At 33.2% G+C, this 10255-nt stretch overlaps 1 protein-coding gene across 7 annotated transcripts; it reads left to right on the top strand.

Annotated features, from left to right (window-relative positions):
- On the top strand, positions 2189–8047 carry LOC109713494 (L10-interacting MYB domain-containing protein-like). Of its 7 annotated transcripts, none has more exons than XM_020237608.1 (5): positions 2189–2409; positions 2563–2622; positions 4396–4702; positions 7305–7659; positions 7735–8047. In XM_020237608.1, exons 3-5 carry the CDS (start codon positions 4407–4409, stop codon positions 7819–7821), a joined length of 738 nt encoding a protein of 245 aa, XP_020093197.1. In that variant the 5' UTR covers positions 2189–2409; positions 2563–2622; positions 4396–4406; the 3' UTR covers positions 7822–8047. The 7 variants fall into 7 exon arrangements, with proteins under 7 accessions (XP_020093197.1, XP_020093196.1, XP_020093195.1 ...); XM_020237607.1 differs by having other exon boundaries at positions 2558–2622; XM_020237606.1 differs by having other exon boundaries at positions 2547–2622.

Genomic DNA, 10255 nt, shown 5'->3' with positions numbered 1-10255 from the left:
AGTGAATAATTGCCTACACCTGGTGTATTTATACATGACATGCACCACAAATTTTGAGGAGATGTTAACCTATAAATTAAGTAATATTAAAAGTAAACTGGATAAAGGAAAATAAAATTTGTGTTAAACATATTTAGTTTTAAATATGGTAAATTTAAGTCTTTACGTAAGAATTATAAATCTACGGCGTACGAAATGTATTAAACACCAGGTGCAGGCATTTATTTATTAGATTCGATTGATTTGGCGACTGTGGCGCATGAATGAACGGTGGTGATTGAGTATGGGAGATTTGGACGGTGGATCGCGTGCTCCTTTGTACGGAAACATCCGTACGATAAGGCCTACAAGCCCCCTATGCGGGTAAATCCCTTGGAGGGAGATTAAACAGAGAGGTCCCTAACCTCTTGTATTGTTTGATATTATCTACCATTAAATACAGTTTCAATTGGAAAAATTAGACATTTGACCTTTTATCCGCATTTCAATTGAGTCCCTAACCTTTTCGTTTCTTCAATTAATTTCTCAACATTTTCTAATTATTAGTTACATTAAAAGAGGTTAAGAACCCAGTTGGACTTTGGAATATTTCAGGGAATGATTCTAATAGTGTTTGGGTCTCTAGAGCTTTAGCTTTTATATAAAAAAAAAATAACTATTATTATTTAACATTAAATACAGTTCCCAATGTTCTTATTTAATTCAAGAATTCGTAATAACCTGAAAAATAATAAGTAGTAGTGATAATAAAGTACGGTGTAACAGGATTTTGGGAGAAATGTTGCAGCAAGATTGACAGGCGCAGTCGAATAAATGAACTGACCAATCTTTCATCTATATGGTGGGTAATCTAGATAGAAAAAAATAGTATTATCTTTAGGGGACGTGGCTCAAGCCCAGCTCAAGTTCTTCACCGTATACATTCATTCAGGCATGATTGGTTAGAACAATGCCGTTAATTATATACTTGTAGCTTAACCCTTTTCCTCCTTCTTCCCTCCCTCAACCCTTATATATATATATATATATATATATATATATATATAGAGTCCGGCTACTATGCTACTAATAGCACAAAACACTTGGTGCTACCAAGTTTTCTGCCGTTAGATCTACTATTTTGATCATTTTCACCCGTTAGATCATACTATTCAACCAACCACCCACTCAACCCTAGGGGCCCACATCATCCTAACCGCACATCTTTCAATCCAATGGCTAAAAACTTGGAAGCACCAAATATTTCGTGCTATTAATAGTATATTAGCCTAGTTCTCTCTCTCTCTATATATATAAATATATATATATATATATTAATATATATAATTTGATTTATTGTTTTCTTTTTTTCTGAGCCTTCTAATCTTACTTATGTTGCTTAATTCATATCACCTTTTAATAAGAAGCAATAGCTAAATATCAAGCAAACGAGATAGTCTTCCGTAAAATAACCGTTCATGCCCTAATCATTTGAGGTCAAGCAAAGCGCAATCCGAAACTAATCAAGGCCCACATACTCCTCGCTGAACTACCACCAACCAGCCATTCTAATAGTGTTCAATGAGCCGAACACCGTGACAAGATAAGTGCGACTTTTAAAAATCGGAGTCAAAAAATCAGCATCAGTTCGCTCAGTTATTAATAAACGAGCCGATGCTTCAGAGATGCCAAATTGACACAAAAAGTTAAAACGATTAAATTGGATATAATATAAAAAATATATTTATAAAATCTTACTCATTAGATTTTATCTAATAGTTGAAACTTTACATATAAATAAGTCATTTTATAATCGAGTTTGGCTTTATATTTTGATTTTGCTAAAAATCAAATAATAAAAATATATATTATATATATAATTACATATATATATATATAAATATAAATTATATAAATATAAAATATATGTTTTTCAGCTATTATCAAGCCGAAGACGAGCGAGTTGACCCAAGCTCATGTTCGGCACGAGCTAAAAAATTCAGCTCGTGTTCGGCTCGTTTACTAAACGAACGATTCGATCTCGAGCTCATTTTGAGCCGAACACTAGCCGGCTCGCGAACAACAAGCTAGATTGCCACCCCTAGCCACGTCTATTATTTTCATCTTTTACAGCATCGTCCGCTATTTTCTGCTATTTTGCATTTCAGTACGATATAGCGGTGTAAAACTAGTAACTGGGGTATCAATAATTGATTGAAATGAACTAACACTAATTCTCCGCCAACTAACTTTCTTCTTCTCCCTCACCTCTATCGCTTCCTCTCTGTCCATCTCCCTCTCATCTCAATCCAATCCTCTTTCTATCTCCCCTTCTCTCCCTCCTCCTCACATATTTTCTCAAATTTCCAAATCCGAGCCACACCATCATCCACGTCTCAGAGCAATCTCATCGCCGACGGATTGCAGCGAGTAAGTTGGAGGATAAAAAATTTGAAACATGAGACATGACTACAAGTTGACGTTTTCTAAGTAGCTGGCTCTAGTTTTTTTTTTCTTTTTTTTCTTTTTTTTTTTTCTCTTTGTGAATGAAATTGAAACTGGCGAAGGTTTTATACAGAGAAGAGTCTCAGTTTCTCCTATTTAAGACATCCTAAGCTTCCACAAGGCCTAAGGAGTTACAAGGTATGATATTTTCGCAAATCACTGCTTATCCTTGTTGAATATAATAGTTTAAGTTATTAGATGTAAATGATTACTTTATATCATTTCACACAGTGCTAGAGTAGGAGAACGAATCCTAATTAACATAACTCTACTATCACTTAATTTCTTACTATTTAATTTAAATCTGTAGTATAAATATGTAACTTAATTGTTTTTTTGCCTAAGTAATAATGGAGTCTTTTGGGTTGAATGAAATTAGAAATATAGTATAATTGGAGATGTACGTAGTTGAAATGCAGTAATTATAACTGTACGCATCTTATTTGATTTGATGTAGTAGAAAATGTTGCAGTAATAAATAATTTATTTGGTTGCATGTAGTTGAAAAGTGTATTTTTTTAATTTTTATCACTTTATATATGTGGTGATAAAATTATTTCTAATATAGAAAAGAAACATAATTTTTTATTTAAAAAGTTATTAGGGATGTAAACCTACCTTTCGGTTTTTGCAATTAATGTGGTTGGTACAGTGTTACCTCCAACTACTGTAGTTGGGATCACGCAGTTCCAACTGCAATAGCTAGATTCAGATGCATCAAATCAAATATTAAACTTGAATTTGTATATAGTTATGATTGCAGTGCGGTTACAACTATATACAACCAGAATAGCCAAAATGGTATAAAAAATAGCCAATATGGATCTTGTTCTATATATACATGTATGGTACAAGAAATATTATCTAAGGTATCGTTTGATTCGGATATAATCAAGAGTTGTCTATTTCAGGGATAGATATAAATTCAGATATAAGTAAGAACTAAACTAATTTTGCGTTTAGATGAAAATTGAGTTTTTACGGGAATAAAAAAATAGCATTTGTATAGATAAGATAAAATAAGAAGGATAGTGGGCAGTTTATAAATAAAAAATAATGATATTATACCTCTCATTATATTTGAATTTGAATTTTTAAATTTTATATTTATATTTTTAAATTTTAAAATTTTAAAGTTTAAATTTCAAAATTTGAAATTAAAATTTAAAATTTAAAATCTCAAATTTTAAATTCAAAATTTTAAATTTAAACTTTAAATTTAAGATCAAATTTAAATTTGAAAAATATAAAATATCAAATTTAAATTTTAAAAATTTAAAATACAAAATTGTAAATTAAATTAAAAATTAAATTAAAATTAATAAACTTTATTTTTGGATTATAAATTATAATTATAAATTTATAATTTTAAATTTTAATTTTTAAAATAAGAATGGGGGAAACAATTAATAAAAATTAATTAGAATAAAATTTATAAATTGATAATTTTTTAAGAAATAAATTTTTGTATTATAATAAAATTATAAATGTTTAAAATCTGTTTTAAACTTAAATTTAATAAAAATAATTTATTATAATATTTACATATAAATAATATGCATTAATATAGTACAATTAATAATTTTATAATTAAAAATAATATATTATAATATATATAACATATTATATTTATATAATTTAGTTTTAATTCAATTTATAATTTTAATAAAGTTTGAAATCAAACATTGAAATAGTATTATTCCACTAAAATGATGGAATAGTAAATCCCAACCTATTCCGAAATAGCCCGAAATAGCATAATTTGATCGGTATAAAATATTTCGGCCAAAAATCATTCCGTCTAACGGAACAGCGGGATAACTTTCTAACCAAATGGGGTCTTAGGGTCTTTGGGAAAATTTATTGCAAATAAACTAAAGTGCGTTGCATACGCAACTTCGTTGTGTACAGAAATAGCCAAGATGGACAGTGCAGAGTCTAGCTCTCCTGTGAGGTCCAATGGGGATGGTGAAATGAACATCTTTGTGCAGTCAGAATATCATGGAAATTTTGTGCTTGAGGTGGAAAATTCTAACACCATCGAGGATGTGTTCATCACTGTTCTTCCTATTTGGCGGTTAAAGGCAATACCGGAGCCTAAACTTTATTTCAATGGCCAACGACTGGAGAGGGAGAAATCTCTGGCAGACTACGGTATCGACGATGGGTCCATCCTTCACCTTGAGTGCACAGACTGGACATTCCGTGTTGCAAATATGTACGTAGCTTCCTCTTTCTCAGTCCTTGATTTTTATTTTTTTTTATCGCTAATTTGATGTTTTGATAGCTGGAATATAGTTCACTTTGTGTAAATTTTCACTTTCTGCGTAGAGTATATACAACTCTTGAATATTCTTTTTAGGAAAAGAAAGTATACTATTTGTTTCATTCATTAAAAATATGAATTAAGCAATATAGATGATGTAAAAAACCTCTCAGCAGAAGCAAGAAGCAATGAAAAAAAAAAAAAACTAAGAATGTTGGCTTTTAGACGATAGAATAATCTCTTACTGAGTTGCCAACATTCTAATCTTAGCTATCGTCATTAGAGGGTTTGCGCAATCACTTCTAAAAATAGCACAATTTCTTGAATCCTAGATGATCCACCAGCAGCCAGCAGGCTATCAGATTGGTCAATTTTGCTTGAATAGGCTATGATCTATTCCTTAACATCCACCTATGTCACTTGCATCTCACGGCGTCCTCCAAATCCCTAGATTGAACCCCCCTATAGGGTCATCGCAGTCAGGAATTTACTAATAATACATTGTGTGAATAGATGGTCGGCTGTCTCTTCTTCAACCCCACATAGTACATATTTGGTGTTCCCCATCCACCCTCTCTTTAAAAGGTTGTCCGTTGTAGGTGTTCTCTTCTTAAGGACGAACCGGATAAATACTTGCACTTTCAGAGGTATTCTGAGTCTTGAAATCTTGCTTGCGCGAGCGTCCCTTATACTTGTTAGTATTTTGACTAAAACAAGTGATTTAAAACTTCTTAAAAAGCCCATATGTATTAAAACTTAAATTTGATCTTTGGACTTTGTGGGCAGCCCACTGTCAATGGGCCTTGCCTGGGAGCCCAAGCTTTGGTCTCTTTTCATGTGGTGTTTAGTCCCACATTGGAAAGAGACCCTCACTTGCTTTGGTTTATATACTTATTTATTCTCATTGTTATTACTTGGGAAGTGATGAGAGTGGAGCTCTCGTCTAAATTCACGCACGCGCGATTCACGCACGCGCGCCCGGCACGAGCACGAGCCGGGCCGGGCGGCGGCACGCGTGAACCCGGTTCACTTTATTTTTGTTACACTTTTCATTTTATTATTTTATTTTTTGACCTTATCTGGATTAGGTCCAGATTTGGTCCAGTCGAAGGGTCGCACCTCGGGACTCAACCAGCCCCAACGGTCTACCTCGGGAAGATGGTCTTCCCGTTGGAACCCTTCTTTTGCTCTCCTTTTTACTAGGGTGAGTGGCTGGGTTAGGATAGTAGTGACATACAGAAACCCTAGCCTGAGCTTCCCCCCTTTTCTCTCTTCTCCTTCTTCTTCTTCACTGTTTTGCTGGATCTCTGAAAAGCTGTGACGGTTCGTTCTTGCGCCACCCTGGAGCCGTGCCGACGGGGTGGACGGAGGTCGTTGTATCGCTAGGAGTGATTGCCGGCGCCTCGTACGTGGAGGGGCAATCTTGCTTCTAGGACAGTGCAATCGCACGCCTCGACTCACAGGCTCCATCTAATCCTTTATTCTCTATAGTTTTTATTTATTTCGTTCTTAATCAACGTTTCTAAAAACAGTGGATAAGTTGTTTTCAAACAAAACTGTTTATACAAATATTTGACTAAAGATTTCGAAAGAGAACTAGTTTTTCCAACAATACTCCCATCGTTCAGGGCCGAATAGGTAGATTTCACGGTGAATCTTCCATCGACAGTCCACCGCCACATCAGTCCATATGGTTTCTGTTCTAATTTGAATCCGGGAACTCTTTTCCTAAAAGTGCTTCGATGCATGAACTATGGCTGTCTCTACTTACTGTACAATCTCTTAGGATCTTTCCTCAGCTCCATCCTCGTCAAGCATACACTCACTAATTTTTAGACTTTTCTGCTGTGCCCTGAGGTACACTTTCGACAATAGCAACTGCAATGTTACTTCCCTGCACCATTTGTTGCCCAAAAGTCGATTGTTTTTTCGTCTCCTAATCTGTAGGCAACACCCGTTTGAATATGTCGCTGTGGCTTACGACACCCTTCCACCACTGTGAATAAGGTCTAAAAAACCTTCCCTCATTAAGAGGTCTCCTTTCACGGTAATATGAAGTTCTAATGATCATGTTTTACTGGTTTCTTGAATATTTCAATTCAATTTTCACTGGTTCCTTTGTTTGGAATCTTAACTAGGCCATGATTTTGAATTGGTTTCTCGGTTTTAGGTGGATTTTATTAAATGATATTCATTTCAAACGGAAGAATTCAACTCAAATCTGTTAAAATGATTCCTTGAATCAATAGTCATGAAACCACCACACAAGTAAAATGAGAATTGCGCATTCTGTTTTAGTCTAATGCTCGTCGAATATATCGCAACTCACAAGTTACACGTGTATTTAAAAAAGTCAACTTAGAAACTAGAGCAAATTATTAGTTAAAGTTATATAAATAGTTACATAATATGCAATGACAACTGACAGTTAAATGCCTGCAAAGATTTACTTTTTCAATATTTGCTAAAGTTTATAATTTTTTTTCCTTACGATTAAAATGTTTTTTTTCTTCACGGGACAATTGGTATCTCTTTTGTTTTCTTACACTTACAGGAGAGAGTGGCCAAACAAAATTTTGGGAAGAAAAGAGATTATAATAACAGATCGGCCTTTAGCAATATGGGAAAGGGAGCATGACAAAGTACTGCTTGGTTTGTTGGTAGAGAAAATTCGAAGCGGAGGGAGAAAAATACTAGACTTTGAAAATGATTCTTGGCGTGACGTAGTAACCAAGTTTAATGAAGCAACAGGTTTAAAATATGAAGATAAATATTTGCATGAGCGATTCAGTTTTTACAAATATGAATATAGAATAGTGAACAACATGAGGCATCATCCAGAGTTTAGCTGGGATCATCAACGTCAAGTAATAATTGCCACAGATGCTGAATGGAATGAATATATTAAGGTAAACTGCCACATCACTTTTAGAAGTATTTAGTCCTTAGTTCTAATTTATTCATACCTTTCTTCTTTTTCGTAGGAAAATCCCACCGCGAAGCGCTATCGAAGGAGAGCAGTACCGTATTTTGATTTACTAGAAATTGTGTTTGCCGAGAAAGAAGAATAAAAAATTGTGATTTCCAATGAATGACTCTCTTGAAATAAAAATAATGTTGTAATCTATTCACTCTCCACCTATGAGATCTCATCATTTTCTCTCTTGTCTGAGAAAGACATTGTTATGTTGTATTTTGCACGTGCCACTCATCTGTTTAAATGTGTTGTGTTAACATCTACTATTAGATTGTAGTGTAAGCTTATAATTCATGCTTCTGCAATGATTCCATAATTAAGTCATTTGATGTTCTAAACTGAATGTGATTAACTGAACAACACGGTGTATTGAGATTACCAAATTTCAGCGATTTACAAGACGTACGAACTAACCTATTAACATCTTAATTTGCATTTGATTCTCATTTTCCTAAGTTGCTTTGTAAGTCATGCAGTAATACTGGAGATGGATTGCATAAATCAGAACCTAACTTGCTTTTTACGTTTATTCACGGGCGCAGCCAACAGAGTGATCAATTTGGTGGATGCATGGATTAATAAAAAACTTTTCTTTTTTTGCAACTTATTCTGCTTGTCAAAATTTGGTGTGCATTTTATTAGTATTAACAAGTTAGCAACTCAAATTCTGCAAGTGTACATATATATCTATATATAGAGTTGAGCTAGAATACTATCGGTAGTAAACGAGTTATTTTACTACGGATTTGTTTTCGATGATAGAGCTTCCAAATTGACGATCGGCTCCGTTAAATATGATCTAAACCTTTTAAACTACCTAGAAATCAAATTTCACGCACTTTCGATATTGTTCTTTTATCCATCAAGTGAACAGAAAAATGAATGGTTGAAAATGAATATTCTTTAAAAAAATAATGATAGGAGTCTTGTAATCAAGATCAAGAGTATAGATCTTGTTTTAAATAGTTTAAAAAATTTTTTAACAAAAATTCAATTGATTTGAATATTTTTACGCCGTTAAACGAGAAAACGCCTCTTATCGACCATTAAAATTATAAATTTTGAAACCCTTTGATCATTAAGATGACGTGGCAATATGAGTAATAGTTTCTTCAAATCTACCTAATTTTGGAGGATATATATATTACCTATAATAAGTTAAGTAATATAAAAAAATAAACTTAATTTATAAGAAAATATATAAAATTGCTGTTAATTTGTACTATGTAGTTAATTAAATTTTGATTTTGAGGATTTCATAACAAAGTGGTAGTATTATTATTATATGGGGACGGTGGCATATGCGGACTCGTTTGGACGCACGCTCAACGACAAGAGTTCGGTTGGTCAATGTCCATTCAATGCATATCGGTGATTTTGATACACGAGAAATAAAAAAAATATTAAATAATAAAAAATTAAATGTAGAAAGAAAAGATCAAAATTTACGTTACTTATGTTCACAAGAAAAGCGAGAATGATATATATATTCAACTATATAAAAAAATAGAAATACAAATTTATACCTTATATCTTCTTTAATAAAAAATTAAAAGTCTTATGATAAATTTCATCTTTTTATTATTCCAACAAAACTTTTAAAAAATAATTAATTAAATTGTAATTTATAAAACAGTAATTGAAAAGACTTAATTAGGGAAGATAAAAATCTCTGGCCAAATCTTTTACGGTGTTGCTTCGGAGAATTCGAAACGCTCAGGCAGCTCGTCAAGATCGAACTACCGCTCTGCGGCAATCAATTCTGACATTGCATTTGAAGTTGCCGTGCACCTTCTTTTGCTACCGTATGGGGTGAAGAGAACCGGCCACCTTTTAATTAATTAGCCTCCATTGTGCTCGGGCATACACTTCATATATATATATATATATATATATATAGAGCAGGGCCTCCGTGCTCTCAGCCGTTTTCGATGATAGAATTTTCGAATCGACGATCGGCTCCGTTAGATTTGATCTAGCGCATTTGAAGTTTCTAGAAAATAATTTTTACGATTTTTCGATATCATTTACCTAGTGATCGAAAGGATTCAAAATTCATAATTTTTAATGATTGATGTTTGCCGTTTTCAAGTTTAACGGTGTAGAAGTATTCAAATAAGATGAAATTTTGATAGAAAATTCTTTATACTATCTACAACAAGATCTATATTTCTGATCGAAAATTTTAGTGATATATCACCACTTTTTATAGAATTTTTATTTTCAGATTTTGAATCCTTTCGATTGCTAGGAAAATGATATCGAAAAATCGCAAAAATTATTTTCTAGAAACTTTAAATACGCTAGATCAAGTTTAACGGAGCCGATCGTCGATTCGAAAACTGCATCATCGAAAACGGCTCAGGAGCACGGAGAGAGCACAGCAGCCCTGCTCTATATATATATATATATATAGAGAGAGAGAGAGAGAGAGAGAGAGAGTGAGACTACTATGCTATCGGAAGTACGGAGCCTTCCGTGCTTCCAGTTCATTTTCGATGTTGCGACTTTCGAATCGTCGATCGGCT

This window comes from Ananas comosus, linkage group 7 (assembly GCF_001540865.1).
Source record: "Ananas comosus cultivar F153 linkage group 7, ASM154086v1, whole genome shotgun sequence".
In the NCBI taxonomy this organism is placed as follows: Eukaryota; Viridiplantae; Streptophyta; class Magnoliopsida; order Poales; family Bromeliaceae; genus Ananas; species Ananas comosus.
Note: the sequence above shows the minus strand (reverse complement) of the source record. Positions and strands in the feature narration are given on the sequence as shown.

What these genes read in the sequence shown, in the direction of transcription:
- LOC109713494 (XM_020237609.1), top strand. Translation starts at nt 4,407, where the DNA reads ATGGACAGTGCAGAGTCTAGCTCTCCTGTGAGGTCCAATGGGGATGGT. An exon ending in ACATTCCGTGTTGCAAATAT is followed by an intron (nt 4,703 to 7,304) that starts GTACGTAGCTTC and finishes TTACACTTACAG; the next exon opens with GAGAGAGTGGCCAAACAAAA. An exon ending in AATGGAATGAATATATTAAG is followed by an intron (nt 7,660 to 7,734) that starts GTAAACTGCCAC and finishes TCTTTTTCGTAG; the next exon opens with GAAAATCCCACCGCGAAGCG.